Source organism: Cylas formicarius, unplaced genomic scaffold (assembly GCF_029955315.1).
Source record: "Cylas formicarius isolate icCylForm1 unplaced genomic scaffold, icCylForm1.1 PGA_scaffold_10__41_contigs__length_53128322, whole genome shotgun sequence".
In the NCBI taxonomy this organism is placed as follows: Eukaryota; Metazoa; Arthropoda; class Insecta; order Coleoptera; family Brentidae; genus Cylas; species Cylas formicarius.
Genome location: NW_026844214.1, coordinates 8921168 through 8939454, shown reverse-complemented (window position 1 = coordinate 8939454; position 18287 = coordinate 8921168). Strand labels below are relative to the sequence as shown.

Genomic DNA, 18287 nt, shown 5'->3' with positions numbered 1-18287 from the left:
ATCTCCATTTCTTAAAAAAAAAAAATTAATTAATTTTTTTTTCAATCGGATGTACGGTTTTCCGTGCGAACGACTAAAAAAAAATTATGAGATTAAATCTGCTGATAAATGAATGCAAATGTCATTATTTTTCTCAAGGAAATCAGTGGCGTGCCACTGCACTGATTAATTTCAGAACTTTTTATGTGAAAAACAAAATATCTATCTCAAACAAAATATCTAGTTTTTAGTTACCAACTAGTCCAAAAAAAATAGAAGACTGACAAGATAAATAATAAACGATTCTTATTTTGAAAATCGCAGGAGGATCTTATACGATTCTTTAGCTCTTCTACAGTGTTAACTGGTATGATAAACCAGAATTATAAGATGCTCCGATAAGAAAAAGTCCAAACTATATAATCCAACACTAAAGTGAGCAGGCGCGCTGTCATGCATTACCCACAGACTAAAGTTCAAAAAATACAAATTGTTGTCAAAACTTGCATCACTGTGTTAATCAAGTTCAATTATCCAAATCCGCGAGTCGCATAATTAAAATTTCGCAAACTTTTCTTGCTTCAAGAATTTTTATATCGTTAAACTCGATATTTAGTGTATATTGTGTGGATCCTTTTCGTCCAGAAAACTAAAAGAAGAAGTGTACTGGGTGCTGTGCATATTCGTCCGTTATAAATTTGAAAATTGGACCAATTACAATTTGAGGTTTTTTGCCAATACAAAGTGTCATATGAATTGAGTGATGTTAAAATGATGTAAAGAAAATATAGTAAAATGTTTATTAATGATGTTCACAAAAAGGAAGAAATAAGAAATATTGCCATAGAACATTTAAGAAAATATGGTATCAAATACAGACCAAAAAAATGTCGGCCCGCCACCCAGGTTATTAAATCTCTTGCATGATTAAAATTACGTGTTTATAAAGAGATTTTAGGCACTTAAGTATGGGAAAAAGGTATTTAAAGTTCCTCTTCAAAATTTGGAGACTGAGACTGTCACTTTATCAAATGGACAGCAATTGAAAATCCCAAAGTGTATTCATGAAATGTGTTCATACATCCTAACTAAAGTACAAACAGAAGGTTTATTTAGAAAGGAGGGGTCTAGATCACGACAAAATGAAATAAAGGTATAATAAATATACCATTCATTTATTAAGTTATTAAGTAATTGTTTGTTGAGAATTTTAGTTATCTTTAGACAGAGGTTGCTTGCTTGGATATGACCATCATGTAATTGATGTAGCAGGGGTACTAAAATGTTTCTTGAGAGAATTACCAGAACCTCTTATACCTTTTAATTTCCACGAACTATTTTTGAGATGCAGCATCATTAAAGATAAATTAGATGCATTGTTATTGAATTGCTTGTTATTACCTCCTGAGCATTTGAGTGTCCTTAATTATTTAATGCAGGTTTGTTTATAAATTAGATACATTTCGTTTCTTTTTTGTTAAAATATGCTTTTGATTGTAGTTTTTCTATGAGGTTGGTACTTATTCACATTCCAACAAAATGACTTATAGCAACTTGGCAATTGTAATTGGTCCAAATATATTGCCAGTGGAAGAAAAAATAGTACCAAAATCCTCTTTAGTTGTTACAAAAATTTGTGATATAACCAAGGTTAGTTTTATGTACCAGATGTTTCAGATTCTCTCGTTCAGAAACTTTAAGAAATACAGAGTAGTTGAAATTAGGGAAAAGTTGTCTGTTGATAATTCAGTTGAAAAATTAAGGTTATGTGTGGTATTTCCTGCAAATTAGAGGAAAAATTGAAATTTCAGAATCAATGATTGAAAATAAATCAAAGTGATCTATAGTCAAGAATCTTTTTTTTATATTTTGGATTTTTGGACCTACAAGTAATAAAAGGGGCTCTTAAAAAATACAATGTGGTCTCCGTATAAAAATAAAAATTTAAAATAAATGAGTAAGAAATTGAAGATTGATTGATGATAAAATCTCTCAGTGGCAACTTGTGTTTTATTGTCTCCGATATACCAATGTTGAGAGGGGAATTTGCAGAAAATCAGGTGTATATGGGGTGGGAAAATAAGTCTGCAAAGTACTCTATCTCGGAAAATATTCGTCTTCGACACTTGCGGTAAAAAAATTTATGACTAAAGTGGTCAAAACAGCAGGGTGACAAATATTTTCAAATTTCAAAGATGGTCACCAGTAGGCGCAAACGCCATCTCAAACTTTTAAAGTGGTTTTTCTGTAAAAGCCACCCAGTAAATAATAGTCTACCAAAAAAAACTATAGAAAGTTAAACTTTATTCAAGCATTTGTTAATATCAATTGTAAATTATTAGCCGTCACTGAAATACCAATTGGGTTTGAACAGTGGAGTGCGTCGTGTCGGGAGCTACAATTTTACTATTTACAGTTTTCGTCTATCTCACAGGTGTCGCTAATTATTTAAAATAATACACCATTTGTGGTGCTAATTTTTATATTTTCCAAAGTTTAATTTGGTTTTGAAGTTATGCATTTTATGCCAAACAATTCTATTCATAATGCGAAAGTTACATTGTGGTAACACGTTTATAACTTATACTTTTCTATGGGTACATTTTTGTAAAACAGCAGGAATGAATTCACTGCGTGATGTATGAGAAATGTCAGAGTACCATCAGTGTTTAAAATATACTGGACACGCCTGATTAGCGCGGGTATTTTAGAGTACGTGGGAACTCTTTTTTCTAAAAACTAAGACATAATGAAGTGCTTAATATGTGATATTGGAACTTAGATGTTGGAGTGGAAATATAAAAAGCATTTTTTTTTAAGTAATTGTCACAGTTTTTTTGTTTATAAAAAATATCGAAATTGGCAAAAAGTCATATTTTGCGATTTCTAAATGAAGAATAACCTGTTTATATAACTTTATTCTAATGTAAAAAGATTTTTGCTTATAATTTCACCATAACTATCTAGGTATGTTATATCACTAATTTAAAAGAAATATTAGTTGTTTTCCAATAGTTTGTTGCCTAGTAGTTGCTAAAATGTAAGGTGTTCCATAAAAAATCATTTTTGTGTCTAGCGGTATAATCACAAGTTTCGAACGGCCCTGTATAATAAGGAAAAGATCAGTACATCGAAATATATAAAAGCAATATACCGAGTGTTTCATTAGAACTATAAAAAAAATCTGCTTCTACTTCAAAAAAACTTCATCAATACATCGATAGATCATCGGTCGATTAAGTAAACTACGCAATTTTCAGAGTGATGTTAAATTGCCCTCTTTTTATTGTTTTTTAGCTACTCATAGAAAACTGTAGAAGTATTGGTATAATTCCAGATTATATAATAGACCAAATAGGTCATTTAGGCGACATCGAATCTGGGAAAAGGCAGAAAAAACGACGAAGCGGATCACTAACAAGTAATAATTATGTTTTTTTTTTTGTTACCTTTGCTTACAGTTTTATTTTACCATTAAAGTTGAATTCACCCAGTAAACTTAAAACACTTGGTTGGTGCCTATAGGGCGAGGGCATTGGTGAAAAAATTGTTTTTATTCGCTCTTATTGCCCTTAACGAACATAAGTAAAAATTGTTGATTAACTTTAACTACTGTTTTAACAGTAAAATTATCATTTTCTAATCTGTAATTTACATTAGGAATGCTTAGCAGTATAAAAAAAATTGTCGGTAGCAAAAATGATGAAGCACCGTGTTTGGATCAGTTGGTTACACCCGATTTGCTTTTGATGCGTTCCACTAATGGGTCAGTTAAAAAAAAACGATCGGAAGGTTTATCCGCCAAAAAAAAGTAAGTTGAAAGAGTTACTAGATCTTAATAACAGCGTTTTGTAACTGTGTGTTCTAGAAAGGAATTGTTGACTAAGTTACCCGATTGTGCACTTCTAAATAACCCTTTTACTCCAAGTAGGACAATCAGGACTCCAATCAGTAATAACCCCAAGTAAGTTATTTTATAATATAGTTTCCTTTATAATAAATCAAGAAATGTTTTTAGTGGTGGAAAACTAAGTATAAATCCAGTTGATAACGAAAAAGATCAACCTTTGTAAGTATTTGCCAATCATTTGAGAAAATTGTCTTTATAGGATTTCTTTGCAATAATTTTGTCTTAAGAGTTTTGTTTAAATATTTTATGTTTGAAAGCTGTGAGCTTGATTTTATTTGGTGAGATGAATAATTTGTTTTTGTTTGTGAGAAGACGTTTGTATAAAGGTACAGTAGTCATCGGTTACAGCAAATATAAGGCAAATCAAGAATCTTTTTTTTTGTATCCAAACAATAATTTTAACCAATGTTTTAGGCAAAAAGAGAAAAAACATCATTGGTACACGCGAACTAAAAGTATGAAAAGCATTAAAGAAAATGAGGAAACAGCTATCAGTCTTCGAAGAAATAGCTTAGGCACAAAAGGTACTTAATTTTAACGATTTAACAATTTAACGATTTGGTATCTTTAAATTCTATTATGAGTGTTAGTTTAAATTTTTTGGAAGCAAGTGCTTGGGTACCTTCATTAAATGATCCTCGCCTATCGTTTTTGTTAAATAGGAATATTGGAACGTCGTTGGTCGGCTGTAAGTAATGCAGCAAACTTTAGAAGGAAGAAAAGAAGCTCTTGTATCAGTACAAAAGAGGAAGTTGCTTTAGTGGGCATTGAAAAACAGGAAAATGATTATGTTAGGGTCCCAAAGACTGAATATGATGCTATTAAAAATAGAGTCTCTGCAATAGGTAAGTTTTTATTTTTTATATTTTCAAACTGGTTCCACGCATCAGTTTAAAGAACTATTTGCCTTAACCGTTAGTTTTTAGAGAAACGAATTTCGTTAGAACTAGATAATGCAATATGTCAAATGGAGACCGACATAGTAGATATAAAACACGGCAACATTCAAAACGTACAAACTGCCTATGAGAAAACTTTGGTGCAAAGTGGATCTCTTAGTCCCACCACTGATCATTTAGCAAAAAGATTAAGTAGAGAATTAAAAATTAGACGTAGTGCTGAACACAGAATTATTCGGTAAGTACAGTGAATGTCATCTATTCCTAAACTTATTTTTCTATAAACAATATTTGAAATTATGAAATCCAAAGGATTTTTTTTTAGATTGATGTTATTTATATTGTTTTTGAGAATTTATTTCGTTTTTCTCGTTAATAATTTTGTTGTTTGTTTTGTAATACCAATGGAACCGTTTCAGTAAAATATGTATATGCTGATATGAAAAAATTTCAATTTTTTTTACAAAACGAATGAAATTCATTTGCAAATTTTATAAAACTTGCAATGTTATTAGGTCGCCAAGTGCCAGAAAAATTGGAAGTATTAGGCAAAAGTCAGGGGAAAGAGAGAAACGAAATTCAGCTCTAGTAAGACATCAATCATGGCATGTCGGGTCAATAAGGGATCATGTCGTTCCATCAATCCCCAGGGCTAGCTTAAGAAAAAAGAAAAACCCAACCAAGGACAAAGTTGTAAGGTCTACAAGCTCTAACTTAGTTGTAGTGCTAATTTGTTATCTATGTAGCAGTTGCTACAGGCATTTGAGAATACAACAGTGGTAGGGGCCAAAGTCAAGCTCTCCTCATCCTATTCAAAAGCGCCAGGTTTATCGTCGTCGCCTTCAAAGGCAATAAATTCGTCACCAATTCAACATCCAGCCTTTGGGGTTGACTCTTCAGAGAATAACACATTCAATGATTCTGGTGAGCACTGGACTAGTGCGGAGGGGTATTTTAATAGTACAAAAACTCCACAAGAAAGCGTTAATAATACACGTGCTTCAATTGCTAAGTTGAGAAGTCAGAATATTGGAATGGTTCGAGCAAAAGCTAGGCAAGTAACATCGTTAATTTATGTTTCCAAATGTTTCTATAGTTTCATATTTTATCCTAACAATCATTTTAACCATTGAAAATTTGTTCCAGATTATTTGATACATTGCAAGACTCTGGGAATTCTGCCTCTGGTCATTCCTCAAAATCACTTACAGGATCTACAAGAAAGGCGACTGCAAAAGCGGGGTATAAAATTGGTACAACCCGATCATCCGAAGCAAGAATGTCTTACAGGTTTGTGTTTCGTCATATATTCTTGCAAAGTGTGTTGAGATTTATTTTGGAGAAAAGCGCCTGAATACAATTTATATCCTTTATTCCTTAATACAACTATTCTCTTAGGTCTATAGAGGATATTATTTTTGTGTGTGGCAGATAATTCCAGTCACGGTTTTTTGTAATACTCTGTACTTTTTGCTGAAACCATAATTTGATTTATTGTTCTATGTATGCTTTTAATATAATATTTTTCAGAATAAGAGCTTTGAGAAATGAAGAAAGAAGATCAAGAAAGAGCATATCACCAAGGCATAAAAACTTAAATATTTCTCAAAAGAGGCTACAGCAGTTAGGTAGAGAGTACATCCGAGCCAATAAATCTAATTCGCCATATTCTGGAGAGGTAATAGTCCTTTTCTAGAAATATCTCCGAAAACTTTGAATTTTTGATTTTATGTATTATTTATTTTTTTATTTATATTCGCTGAGATATTCATAATCATTTAAAAATTTAAAAACCCATTGCATGCATTGTAGGACTTTACAAATTTGACAACCCCCCGACGGGGCCTCATTAGAAGTGACACAGTGTCTTCACCAAGAAAAACAGCGCAAAATATGCCTCATATAAAAACACCACTGGCTGTGAAAACTCCGAAAGGATTATGCCGAACCCCAGCTTTTGTTAATAAAAAGACTCCCTTAAAAGTTTTAAGTACACCGATCTGATAGATGATAGAATCATTTTAGTTCAAGTTCTCATATATTTTTTATAGCTTTATCCTGTATTGATCTGGTTTACATAAATTTCTGATTTACAATTAATTGTTTTATACTGTTTTTTAGGTTTTTTTGTGGATTGTATATTTTAGTTTTAAAAAATATTAGTTTAAAAAAGTTCTGAATACTAAAATATGATTAGTCTCGTGTCAGTGCTGCTTTTGTAATTTCTCAGTGCCATATATATTAAATGATATTTTTAAATCTGTTCGACTTGATTTGCCTTCTTTTTCTTAAAGGAATTGTCATGTTTAACTTATCAGTGGATTTTAAATTATTACGAATTAATTTTTGCCGATTAAGGGATGATTAACCTAATTACAGTTGATCTTTCACATAGCATAGTGCAACTTGGAAATTATTGTTCTTATTTTGCAATGAGGATAAAATAATTGGAATGAATCAATGCTCTACTTTCTGTTCTGTTTTTTTTTTCAATATTAACACCTTTTGAGGTGGTAGTCACTGTTTTGCATTGTGATTTACTAGCTGTAATTTTGTACACAAGATGACCCTAGGTATTTTTTGGGTGAAAATAATTCAATGCAGCTATTTGGTCCCAAAGTTAATATTAAGAAGATAGAGAATATTAAAAGTTCAAAATAGATACTTTTCAATATTTTAGAACTTCTCAAGTTGATAACTTTAAGATTAATAAGTAATTATACTTTTTTGAAAACATGTACAAGAACAAGCTATTGGTTATATATACAAAGGACATTTTTTTCATGTCTTACATTACAACCCAATGTACCAATTTTAAAGTATTTATGTTGACCAGTTTTTAAGATATTGGCAAATCATTTTCACATCAACTTTTGACCTATACGAACTCAAAAAAATAACCCCTTCATAATATTTCGTATTTCTAGTAAGTATTAAATTAATTTGGCTTCCTCGTCATCTTGAGTGTTTGTTTAATACAGTGCTATTTCTTTGCTCGACCTCCTTGGATTTTCTTATTGGTAACAGACATTTTTTACATAAAACCTTAAAACAAAAACTTAAATAAGATTAATACAGAAGACATCAAAGTTCTATTGTTAACAAGCTAAAATTGCTCTCTTCATGATGCTACTGTCATATATCTAAACTTTGTGCTTCCTAACAGCAAATAATATTTACCTTATTGGATTCATTAAATGCTCCAGCATGTAGTTCATGCCTATTTCTTTCCATGAACTTGTGGGGAATCAAACTTATAATATTTTTACAAATTTTTTTTTGAACAAATGTTCTGTATTGCATCCTTTGTAATAGTTGAAGCTTACTGCGTTGATATTCTTTTCTTGTATGGGACTTATCATTAATGGCTTTCAAATAATACCGTACTACCATATTTTTCACTGCTACATTCACATCATCATAGATATCATGACTTACACTCCTACAAAAAATATAGAGACACTGTTCATTCACCAACAGTGACGTAATCACTGAGCGTGATGTCACAAATATTACAAATAATGGTGGTAATTTGGTTTTTTCTAATGCATTATAACTAAAAATATTTACAGCTAGCAACTTATAAAATATGTTAATGGACAATGCTTACAAAGCTAAGAAAAAATTCTGCACTATATAGTCTTCTTTTTGAAAGCCAGCTCTCATAAAAAATTGAAATATTATTGCCAAGTGATATTTATCGACAATAACAGCACAACGGTCTTTTTTCATGAAATATTGGACAATGGGGTTATCTAAAAATATATATATAAATTATTTTCGTTATCCACAAATAGTTGGTATAAGTACCGAGTAGATTTATAAAGCATTCAACGTGCCTTTTAAAATCCATTTTTCTTTTCACGAGTGTCGGAATGTAAACATTTTTTTAAAAAATGTAGCGATGGTTGCCTATTGAACTGTTCAAATTTTCGCGGTTGCCATTTGAACTACAATCATTTACCAATGAGATTTTTCCACGCTATGTACTTTATCTGTCGGCCGCAAGGGCGACTGCAACATTTGACAATTGCCAAAGAAAAAAACAAGAGGCATAAGAAAGATAAACACACGTATGTTTGGATAAAATATCTCATGTTTCGTACATAAAAAAATCGTGCTGATATTCCATCATGAGGTTCTTAGGTATATCTTGTGTTAGTTTTGTCTTGACATCGATAGTAATTGCAAATGCGTACTATCAAAAAAAACAATTTTACCCTTCTGTTGTATATATTACAAAATCAAATCCTAGTATGGCTGTAAGTTTGAAGTATTAAATAATTCCCCCCAAGTGTTTACTCAAACTCTGTTTTAGGTAATTTATATACAAGCATTTATTGGGGTATGGATTATTGGTAAACTGATGCGAAAAATATTTTTCGGTCAGCTTCGGACAACAGAATTTGAAGTAATGCCACAGAAAGAATTACATAAATAATAGTAAAGTTAAATCCATTCTTTTTAGCATTTAATGGAACGGTCATGGTATGCGATAACAGAAACATGCTTGGCATTCACAGTGTTTAGAGATGATTTCAATCCAAAGTTTGTAGCACTATTTACCCTCCTACTGTTTCTCAAATCATTTCATTGGTTAGCTGAAGACAGAGTTGATTATGTAAGTGGTGACAATTACAACAATTATTTGAAATCTAAAATCATAACTCCAAAAAGTTAAAAATATTGTATATTGTACCAAGCTGGTCTAACAGTAATGTCTGTTGACATCTTTGTTAATTCTTTAAAATAATTTAAATATCAGCACTCTGTATGACTGTAATAGAATTTTCAAATGTAAGCTTCAACTTTACAGACATGAGGTTGAAAACGCCTGCCATTTTTGTGTTATTTTGGATTAAGAGAGTAGATGTTTCTTTTCTAGATGGAAAGAAGTCCTGTTATAAGTTGGCTATTCCATATTAGAGTTCTCAGCCTTTTAGTACTCTTGGGTGCTCTGGATTTAAACTTTATTTCACATGCTTATCAATCAACTGTGATAAAAGTAAGTTTTTTTCTCTGTCATTGATTCAATTAAATGCATTGCTTTTTTGTTTTATAGGGAGCATCAGTACAATTGGTCTTTGGATTTGAATATGCTGTGCTCATAACAGTTGTGATTAATATTACTATCAAGTATTTATTGCATTCTGTTGATTTGAGTAGTGAAATTCCATGGGATAACAAGGCAGTGTTTTTACTTTATACTGAATTGGTAATGGGTCTAATTAAAGTTATTTTGTACATGGCCTTTGTGGGTATAATGGTAAGGATCTTATACATTACTTTAAACATTATGGATGGCTTTATTACTAAATTCCAGGTAAAAATTTACACATTGCCTCTATTTGCATTTAGACCCATGTATTACACTATAAGAAATTTCAAAAAGGCATTCAGCGATGTTATACTCTCTAGAAGAGCAATACATAACATGAACACTCTTTATCCTGATGCAACTCCTGAAGAATTACAAGCTGCTGATAATGTTTGTATAATATGCAGAGAGGAAATGATATCTGCCTCCAAAAAATTGCCTTGCAACCACATATTCCACACCTCATGTTTGAGGTGAGTTTTCTTATGTTCAAATTAAAATTATTTTTGTGGTTTTTCTCATTTTTTGTTTAGGTCCTGGTTTCAACGGCAACAAACTTGTCCAACATGCAGATTAAACATACTTCGTACTCCACCTACTTCGACAACTAATAATAATAACCCTAGAGCTCAGGCCCAGGATCCTCGAGCACCTGCAGCGCCAAACCTAGGTCCCAATCAATTTTTCAACTTCTTCGCTGGGCCTAATCCATTTCAAGGTTTTAATCAACCTGCAGCAAATGTAGGTATGCAACAGGAAGGTCAAGGGGCAGGAGCACCACATACCCAGAGGGCGCCAGCACATGGTAGGTAGTAGGTGAAAGGTTTTCTTGGATATGTTTCAAGTACCCTTTAAAGGCCTATAAGGCGGTCTGTATAAAATTGCACAATTCCTCATTATGGTAAAGGTTGTTTGTGCAAGATGCTTTACTGGCCTAAATTGTGGCTTTTGAATTAATGTTGTGGGATTATAAATTCCATTCTTCAGCAGCTTCATAACTAGTAATCATTTGCACAGACAATAAAAAATACCCTGGTCATTCTCATTGCCTAGAGATACTTACATTCTCAATGTCCTAATTATCTTGCGAGTTAATTTTTGTTAGGTACATATAGGTAGTAGTGGCCTTACTGCATTAACAATTGATGCATTATTAACTTGTACTTTGCGCCATTTTTTTTTTCTAAACAGCGTTCTGCACACATTTAACTAATTCTTGCCTAAACAATTACTAGGATCTGGTGATATTTTTCTCAAAAATTTTTCTTCATAAGAATCTTCATAAGTTCCTATATTATCAGCATAAGCAGAGCCTCTGAATCTTCAGCAGCTCTATGGTTAGATATGCAGTGTCTCTCATAAATATTGTGGCATATTGTGAAATAACTGAAAGGTAGTTGTAGCATATGTTATTTTCTTAAAATTTTAATTTTGTTACCGTGTCAATCAGAGTCGCGAAAACCACAAAGTCCTATCTCTGCTAGTTACAGAACTGGAAATCAAAAATCACAAATTTCAACAAAAGTCCTTATTTGATTAAAGATGTCTTTAATGAAATTTGGACAAAGTTCATCCTCTGAATTTGAAGATAACAAAATCAAGTAACTCTTCAGCTCTTTGCCAAACTGATGAGATCTGGGAAAGTCGAAAGCATCAGTTACAAAATGGGATCACAACCCATGGCCACCTTTCGAACTTTCCAATTTTCATCAGTTTGTGGTACAAGAAGATTGTCTTAAGTACAGATGATGAAGTTTGTCCAAATTTGCACAATGACTTAAGATTGTACCAGGTCGGGCATTTCCAGAGACTTCCTTGCATTGAAGAAATCTTTAATGAAATAATGACTTTTGTTGAAAATTCTGATTTTTTATTCCCAATTCTGTTAAGAGTCGTATAATTAAATTTACAGATGCTGGGTCTAATGGGGAACAAACTCAGTCTCCACCGTTTGTGCCACCGCCATTTGCATTCCCTCCGTTTCCATTTATGCCTTTTATGGCCCCACCTCCTGTTCCCCCTGCTAACCTTAGTACCTTATCTCCAGAGGAACTTAGACTTATGGAAGGCAATGAACGAGATAATGTTGAAGCGCGACTTCAGTGTCTGAGAAACATCCAGGTAATTAATTAATAATTCTTCTCAAAAATAGTATTGTAAAGTGGTATTTGTTTAGACATTGTTGGATGCGGCTGTGGTCATGATGCAACAATATAGCGCTGCTGCGGCTGTGTCAGCTGCTGCTCCTGCTGGATATCAGACGACAGCGTCTCCGCCGCCGCAAAGAAATAGCACGGCACCAAGTACTAGTAACTTGAGTAATGGTCCGACAAGTGCTGAAAATGTGACAGCTTCTAGTGCCACATCAGCAGGACCAAGTAAATTCAGTGTCTTGAAATCCACCAGCTCAGAGAAAGGTAAATTGATTGATTCCAATTTGATTTGAAATAAAATGCAATTTCTTTGCGTTTTTTCAGTTTCTCAAAAAAGCTCAACTTTAACAAGTGAAGCTAATGGAATTAGTGAGAGTGTCGCCGAATCTAGTACCTCACCGGAAAACAGGGCACATAGAACTTTATCCTCCGAAGAAGAAGTTAGAAAACGAAGGTAAACCAATAAGTTTAGAAAAATCATCCCGGTCGTGAACCTCTTCTATTCTAACTTTTTTTGCTGGATCCAAGGATTGTAAGCAAGTTTAACACGAGCTGTGACACCACCTATCTCTCATACATTTTTCATGGATTATTTGTATAAGAGTCACGATGGGTAAATTTTGTTGTAATGTGTCATGTAATTCGACAAAGTTCATCATCTCAATTTGCTGTTTCATGGAATCAGGCAGACGCAGCGTGAAATGAAGTTTTTTCAACATCCTTGGTCTGGACCATAGAAACTATTTTATCAATCATAGCTGTTGAAGTTTTTCTCTTTCTACTGACTTTCTACAAAGTGTAAGTTGTCTGGAGTTTCAAAAAATTCAAAGTTAAAAGTTCCCTTTGCTTTCAGTTTATTGCTAAATTCTACGCAGCATGAAGTGAAGTTTTATGACTGTCCATGGTCTAGTCCATTTAAACTATTTTAATAATATCCGAAAAAATTTGTCACTTTCTGCTGACTTTCTACAAAGTTTAGCTTCCTTGTAGTTTCAAAAAACTCAAAATCCATAGTTCCCTTTGCTTTAAGTTTATTGCTAAATTCTACGCAGCGTGAAGTGAAGTTTTTTCACTGTCCATGGTCTGGACCATTTAAACTATTTTAATCATAGCATACGAAATTGGTTACTTTCTACCGAAGTTTAGGTTTCTTGTAGTTTCAAAAAACTCAAATCGAAAGTGCCGTTTGCTTTCAGTTTATTGCTACATTCTACTGTTTTCAAGAATACCTTCTATGGACTACAGTGCTGTAATTTTTACATGTTTAGTGCACCAATTTAAAAAAAATTAAAATTAAATTTTGTTTCCCTTGCAGGTTACAAAAATTTCTTCATCAAGAACAGCAACAGCAGAATTAGTATAAAGAATTGTGGTTAACGCTGAGTTTTTATCTGCAGTAAATGATTTGACTGGATATTTTGTTGTATGTTATTTATTACCTATATTTTATAATTTTGTAAGGAACTGCAGTGTTAATATGAGGCTGAGATGTATAGTAATGAAATGTTTGTTAAGGTAACAATAATAAATAATGCCCCATGTCCGTTATTTATTTGAATACCAGTGATGATATTTTTTGTTAACACAGGTAATTTGTTTTTGTTTTGCATGCTTTGTATGTTTTACAAAATAAAAGAAAATGTTTTATCTAAAATATTTTTTTACGGTATACTACCAAAAAAATCTACACTTTTTCTGTGCCTGGAGAGTATCAAAATCATCCAGCTTTTGTATAATCTTTTCGGGAACACATCCGATTTCTTTAGCATGCTGCATCATAATCTACAATTATCATCCAATTAGATAATAACATTGGTCCACATATTCTTAACGAACTTTTGTAATATCGCATCGAATTGAAGAAGTCTCTGCAGATACTTTATTGGTCTGTTCAAAGATATTTGGGCTAATCACAATCGCCATATTATGTAAATCCATTTTGTTTGTAGAGGAATGTGTTGTTATCTCCTGAAAAAACTAAAGAAAACTATACACGTTTTTATTGTTTTTGAAAACATGTTGGGGCTCAAGTTTTTTCCAAATCTAGCAAAAAAGCAGAAATATAAAAACTCTAAAAAATGAAAAAAGTAATTTTTAACTATTTTAACGAAATAAAGTTGGTAGTAACAATGGGGTATTTATAGTATATTATGCAACAAGTGCAGTAAAACGGCATTTGACTCACGAGTTTATTTGACACGAGCGGAGCGAGTGTTTAATTATCGAGTGACTTAAAAAGTTTACCGAACATGTTCCATACTGTACTTTTTCTGCGACCGTTAGTTTTGCGGCACATTTTCGCAAAACAACACGAATACATTCACTGACATAACCGTCAGAAGTGACAAACGTCAAAATTTAAGGCGTGGGAAATATCTCCGAAAACATCCGATTGCTCCCAAGTCCGTGCGGTAGAATCCCGGAAATGTCCGAAGTGACGCTTCCCGCACGCTAGATCGGTGTGTAATTAGGTATTTTACAGGAGGAAGTAGAAAAATATATAAATACAGTGTGTTTCAAGCAACATACGCCAACATTTGGCTTAAAAAGATGAAAAGTTCTAATAAACATAGAACCAGGAATGCTTAGTTATTAATATGGAGGCAATATTTTGCTCGATTTTGTTGAAATTTGGCAACGTCACTTATATAGATAACTAGTTTAAAATTCAGTGCCGTCCTGTGAAATATCTTAACATTAATATTGCCAATTTGTCAATTTTCATGATTTTTATTTATAAGTCATTAAAAATGCATAAATACATTTTTTTATTGTGTTTGAAAACATGTTGGGGATTAAGTTTTTCCCAAATCTAGCAAAAGTAAATAAAATAAAAAAATAAATACAGTGTGTTTCAAGAAACAACAAAACAACGCTTGGCTAACGATTCATACAAAAAAGATAAAAAGTTGTAATAAACAGAACCAGGAATGCTTAGTCTTTAATATGGAGGCAATATGTCAAATATATTTTGCTCGATTTTGTTGAAATTTGGCCACCTAATTTATATCGATAACTAGATTAAAATTATAAAGTTCATTGCTGTACATTGCAACAAAAGGCAGTGACCAATATCCTCTATTGGTTAAGATACCTCCTGGGATGACAGTTCATGGTAAAGGCCATACTTGCCTTATATATGAAGGACCAATTTCTGAGCGCGATTAAAAGAACAACCCATACACATATTTAACAATATACCAACCTGCATGAAGTACATCAATAGATAAATATGTTCTAAAGGCAATAAAAATACTGCCAACAGCAGAGCTTCTACAATATGATCTTCTGGAAGTTTGGCAGCCTCGACGAACCATCGTTCGTAATCCTGATGAATTAATGCATCAGGAAGATTTCTGATGAACGCTTTCAAAACCGCGCCGGCTTCTATAATGCTGATGTCGTCTGGTATGCGACATTGTTTATCTATATATTTCTATAATATAAAACAACGTTGCAATTACACTGTTAGTTGCATTACTTAGATGCTTATTGATAATGATTTTCTTACAATGGTATTTTTTTGTTTTATTTTCGATCCTTCTATTCTGAATATGCCTTCGACATTCATATCGCTGCCTATGAAAGTGCAGAGGTTGTAAAATATTTTTGGTATTGTAATTTTGTTTTTGCCCAAAATCATATCCACCATATCCAAGTTTCTTATAGCCACTCCGTAGCAGGTTCTCTTTACAGAAATTTTCTATAATTTCGAAAGAAAAGTCGACTAATTTTCAAGTTGAAGGGAAAATAATTAGTACTTTTCTTGGGAGATTTTTTAGTTTTAGGTTGATTCCATGTTTATTAAGTTCCCTTGATGCCAAGATTCTAATGGATTCACAATTATTTTTTAATACATCCATTGATGACGTTCATTTTGATTAACTGACTCTGAAAATTAATTAGTAACTGGAATGGTACATCAGAATCATTAGAGGATGACATCGACGTCAGAAGCTCAATGCCAAAATATTGTTTTTGTTGGGTAGTTAAATGAAAACTATCGATATTTTTCTATTGATGAATCACTGTTGCTTCCCATATTTTTATTACAATTTTTATTTTAGCTATCCCAAAAGTAATATTTTTGGTCATCCATTTTGATCATGCCATTCCAGAATCGTTTCACATTTCAATGGGTGAAACTGTATACCAGATGGGCGAAAAAAGTTTTCGTACCGAAACATATCACGTTTGAAAAGATAGAATGTTCTCGACCTCCGTGTCAGGGTGCGAAATTTATTAAATCTCACTGGTTCAAATAAAGTTGTTAATAGTTTTCAGTGAGAATCAAGATACATTCAGAACTATACATGATGCACAGGTTACAGTGGAATATTCTCAAAGCGCGAAGTCTAGCTGACTAGGTCAGCTAACATTAACAACATGGCATTTGAAAACCGATGCCAAAAGCTCAAACAAAAACAATCTTTGAAATTTTTTATAAGTGCTAAAGGCGTAAAAATATATTAGCAAAACGCCAGCTGCCAAATGGACCGATGAGGAAAATATTTTGAAGAGGTTTTTTAAAAATTACTGTTATTTATTATATAGACTAGTCTTTGCATTGACTTCCAGGAATTGTGTACCTACGAATTCAATTCGAGTAATTTTATCACTATCCCGGTTGTATTTTCTTTAAAAAATATAATAACATGCTATATTTGAAAGCTCATCCCAGCAGCTCTGACAAAAACAATTTGTGAAAGAAAAGAAATATAGTCCTCCCCTTTTCGTTTTTATATGTGCTACAGAGGGCAAAAATATATCAGCAAAACGCCAGCTGCCAAATCCGCCGAGGAGAAAAATATTGATCAAACGAACTGATTTCTATTTATCCTAAAAGTATTATAGCAGAGAAATGGTTCTATGCATAGGCCCAACAGGTTCTGGAAAGACGTTGTTGTTAAAAAAATTGCAAAATATCGATGCCGTTGATAATACCACCAGTGCCGTGCCGACAGTTGGAACCAATATCATCAATCTGAAAGTGGCAGATAAATTGTATACAATTCGTGAATTGGGTGGTAGGTGGTATAAAATGTCCGTCAGAACTAATTGACGAATTATAAACTCACATAATATCGAAAGGAATATCCAAATATTTTGTTATTGCAGGTGCCATTGCCCCAATGTGGCCTAATTATTTCGTAAATGTGGGGAAGTTAATGTACGTTGTGGATGCTTCGGACTTATGTCAAATATCTGCTGCTGGGGTTTTGCTTTATACTACTCTTGTAAACCCGTTACTAAAGGGTGCAAAGGTAACTAGGCATTTACTAAATCAAATGTTCTTCAAGAAGTAACCTTTGTTTAAGTTCCTTCTGGTCTTGTCGAAAATGGACACCAGTTACAGGCAAATGAGAAACGAGGCCTTGTTGATGTTGCAAATGAGGCGCTTACAAAATGAAATCAGTCAAAAAATTACCATTTTGGAAGCAAGCGCGATAGATGGTAAAGGACGAGATGAAATATTGAAATGGATAACTGATTAGATGATTAGCCAAATTTACCTGCATAGGTCAAATTTCTCCAAACATAACTCAGGGTATCCAATTTTCGATGTTTTTGGAGGGTGGGTATTATTCATTGCTTTGTGTAACTTTAATTCACCCACATATTATATCGCGAATTTGCCCGATGCTAATAAAAACAGCTTCGCTTTCTCTAAAAGCCAATAATATATAATACAATATCCGACTTTTTTCCAAAACACTTTCGGTTTCTAAACAAGGTACTGTAACGCACCGCTAACAGCTTTCGATGATTTTTTGTCGGATCAAGTCGGTTTTGCGATTTGGCGGCACGGGAAATATATAAGAGAGCAAATTGGGCAACGCTTTAGTTAATTGTATTGTAACTCCCCGAGCTAATTTTAAAACAAAAATGTGCAGCTTTAAGGTAAGCTTAGCTTTAGAAGTTATGTGATTTGCAAATTTTGAGGTTTAAATTCGTATTATTTGCTTAAATAGTATCTACATGGTGACCATTTCTATAACTAGCACAAAATCAAAATAAAATGCTCTTGGAATGAACAGTATTTAAAAGATGTTTTATAAAATGATATTTGTTTAAGTTTAAAAAAAAATAAACGCATATTTTTTGGACTTTCGAATTGCGACTTGTTTCACGTTGGTACAAAAAGTGACGAATTTATTGCGTGGGGATTTTAATTGCACTTAGAAACATTATCGGCATGATCAACTAAGGTACCGAATAAATTATCCGGTTCGAAGGACCAAAAAAAA

The 18287-nt window shown here is 32.7% G+C and overlaps 5 protein-coding genes across 11 annotated transcripts; 3 read left to right on the top strand and 2 right to left on the bottom strand.

Annotated features, from left to right (window-relative positions):
• The first annotated feature begins 689 nt into the window (after positions 1 to 689).
• On the top strand, positions 690 to 6792 carry LOC132707999 (rho GTPase-activating protein gacN-like). Of its 3 annotated transcripts, none has more exons than XM_060680064.1 (16): positions 690 to 885; positions 938 to 1132; positions 1194 to 1418; positions 1480 to 1629; positions 3277 to 3400; positions 3640 to 3790; positions 3848 to 3943; positions 3998 to 4048; positions 4304 to 4413; positions 4552 to 4734; positions 4816 to 5026; positions 5304 to 5481; positions 5538 to 5842; positions 5935 to 6078; positions 6319 to 6466; positions 6601 to 6792. In XM_060680064.1, the coding sequence occupies exons 1-16, from the start codon at positions 775 to 777 to the stop codon at positions 6790 to 6792; spliced, it is 2574 nt and encodes an 857-aa protein (XP_060536047.1). In that variant the 5' UTR covers positions 690 to 774. The 3 variants fall into 3 exon arrangements, with proteins under 3 accessions (XP_060536047.1, XP_060536046.1, XP_060536048.1); XM_060680063.1 differs by having other exon boundaries at positions 5535 to 5842; XM_060680065.1 differs by lacking the exon at positions 690 to 885 and having other exon boundaries at positions 1035 to 1132; positions 1186 to 1418; positions 5535 to 5842.
• Positions 6793 to 7317: 525 nt separating this feature from the next.
• Positions 7318 to 8490, bottom strand: LOC132708000 (uncharacterized). Of its 2 annotated transcripts, none has more exons than XM_060680067.1 (3): positions 8399 to 8490; positions 7969 to 8344; positions 7318 to 7833 (listed from the first exon to the last, which is right to left on the bottom strand). In XM_060680067.1, exons 1-3 carry the CDS (start codon positions 8452 to 8454, stop codon positions 7744 to 7746), a joined length of 522 nt encoding a protein of 173 aa, XP_060536050.1. In that variant the 5' UTR covers positions 8455 to 8490; the 3' UTR covers positions 7318 to 7743. The 2 variants fall into 2 exon arrangements, with proteins under 2 accessions (XP_060536050.1, XP_060536051.1); XM_060680068.1 differs by having other exon boundaries at positions 7698 to 7833; positions 7969 to 8230; positions 8399 to 8487.
• Positions 8491 to 8800: 310 nt separating this feature from the next.
• Positions 8801 to 13593, top strand: LOC132702195 (E3 ubiquitin-protein ligase synoviolin B). Of its 2 annotated transcripts, none has more exons than XM_060670697.1 (11): positions 8801 to 9050; positions 9107 to 9199; positions 9257 to 9409; positions 9674 to 9793; positions 9851 to 10054; positions 10112 to 10359; positions 10420 to 10691; positions 11799 to 12007; positions 12063 to 12303; positions 12364 to 12493; positions 13355 to 13593. In XM_060670697.1, the coding sequence occupies exons 1-11, from the start codon at positions 8922 to 8924 to the stop codon at positions 13395 to 13397; spliced, it is 1842 nt and encodes a 613-aa protein (XP_060526680.1). In that variant the 5' UTR covers positions 8801 to 8921; the 3' UTR covers positions 13398 to 13593. The 2 variants fall into 2 exon arrangements, with proteins under 2 accessions (XP_060526680.1, XP_060526688.1); XM_060670705.1 differs by having other exon boundaries at positions 8825 to 8934; positions 13355 to 13592.
• Positions 13594 to 13694: 101 nt separating this feature from the next.
• Positions 13695 to 17650, bottom strand: LOC132702221 (rho GTPase-activating protein 11A-like). 3 transcript variants are annotated; one of them, XM_060670727.1, is made up of 5 exons: positions 15801 to 15970; positions 15551 to 15742; positions 15245 to 15475; positions 13876 to 14016; positions 13695 to 13821 (listed from the first exon to the last, which is right to left on the bottom strand). In XM_060670727.1, exons 1-5 carry the CDS (start codon positions 15900 to 15902, stop codon positions 13711 to 13713), a joined length of 777 nt encoding a protein of 258 aa, XP_060526710.1. In that variant the 5' UTR covers positions 15903 to 15970; the 3' UTR covers positions 13695 to 13710. The 3 variants fall into 3 exon arrangements, with proteins under 3 accessions (XP_060526710.1, XP_060526717.1, XP_060526727.1); XM_060670734.1 differs by having other exon boundaries at positions 13876 to 14007; XM_060670744.1 differs by lacking the exons at positions 15551 to 15742; positions 15801 to 15970 and adding an exon at positions 17553 to 17650.
• Positions 16901 to 17534, top strand: LOC132707673 (ADP-ribosylation factor-like protein 16). Its single transcript, XM_060679598.1, has 3 exons — positions 16901 to 17066; positions 17158 to 17303; positions 17358 to 17534. The coding sequence occupies exons 1-3, from the start codon at positions 16901 to 16903 to the stop codon at positions 17532 to 17534; spliced, it is 489 nt and encodes a 162-aa protein (XP_060535581.1).
• Positions 17651 to 18287: the final 637 nt, after the last annotated feature.

Excerpts from the sequence above, each read along its gene's own strand:
- LOC132707999 (XM_060680063.1), top strand. The coding sequence starts at position 775 with ATGTTTATTAATGATGTTCACAAAAAGGAAGAAATAAGAAATATTGCC. Across the intron at positions 1,630-3,276 it reads AAATTTGTGATATAACCAAG|CTACTCATAGAAAACTGTAG; the intron begins GTTAGTTTTATG and ends ATTGTTTTTTAG. Across the intron at positions 5,027-5,303 it reads GCTGAACACAGAATTATTCG|GTCGCCAAGTGCCAGAAAAA; the intron begins GTAAGTACAGTG and ends CAATGTTATTAG.
- LOC132708000 (XM_060680067.1), bottom strand. The coding sequence starts at position 8,454 with ATGAGAGCTGGCTTTCAAAAAGAAGACTATATAGTGCAGAATTTTTTC. Across the intron at positions 8,345-8,398 it reads CAGAATTTTTTCTTAGCTTT|TTATAATGCATTAGAAAAAA; the intron begins GTAAGCATTGTC and ends AAATATTTTTAG. Across the intron at positions 7,834-7,968 it reads CATTTAATGAATCCAATAAG|GTTTTATGTAAAAAATGTCT; the intron begins GTAAATATTATT and ends TTTTGTTTTAAG.
- LOC132702195 (XM_060670697.1), top strand. The coding sequence starts at position 8,922 with ATGAGGTTCTTAGGTATATCTTGTGTTAGTTTTGTCTTGACATCGATA. Across the intron at positions 9,410-9,673 it reads CTGAAGACAGAGTTGATTAT|ATGGAAAGAAGTCCTGTTAT; the intron begins GTAAGTGGTGAC and ends TTTCTTTTCTAG. Across the intron at positions 9,794-9,850 it reads ATCAATCAACTGTGATAAAA|GGAGCATCAGTACAATTGGT; the intron begins GTAAGTTTTTTT and ends TTTGTTTTATAG.
- LOC132702221 (XM_060670727.1), bottom strand. The coding sequence starts at position 15,902 with ATGGATGTATTAAAAAATAATTGTGAATCCATTAGAATCTTGGCATCA. Across the intron at positions 15,743-15,800 it reads TAAAAAATCTCCCAAGAAAA|AAAATTTCTGTAAAGAGAAC; the intron begins GTACTAATTATT and ends TCGAAATTATAG. Across the intron at positions 15,476-15,550 it reads TAAAACAAAAAAATACCATT|AAATATATAGATAAACAATG; the intron begins GTAAGAAAATCA and ends TTTATATTATAG.
- LOC132707673 (XM_060679598.1), top strand. The coding sequence starts at position 16,901 with ATGGTTCTATGCATAGGCCCAACAGGTTCTGGAAAGACGTTGTTGTTA. Across the intron at positions 17,067-17,157 it reads TACAATTCGTGAATTGGGTG|GTGCCATTGCCCCAATGTGG; the intron begins GTAGGTGGTATA and ends TTGTTATTGCAG. Across the intron at positions 17,304-17,357 it reads CGTTACTAAAGGGTGCAAAG|TTCCTTCTGGTCTTGTCGAA; the intron begins GTAACTAGGCAT and ends CCTTTGTTTAAG.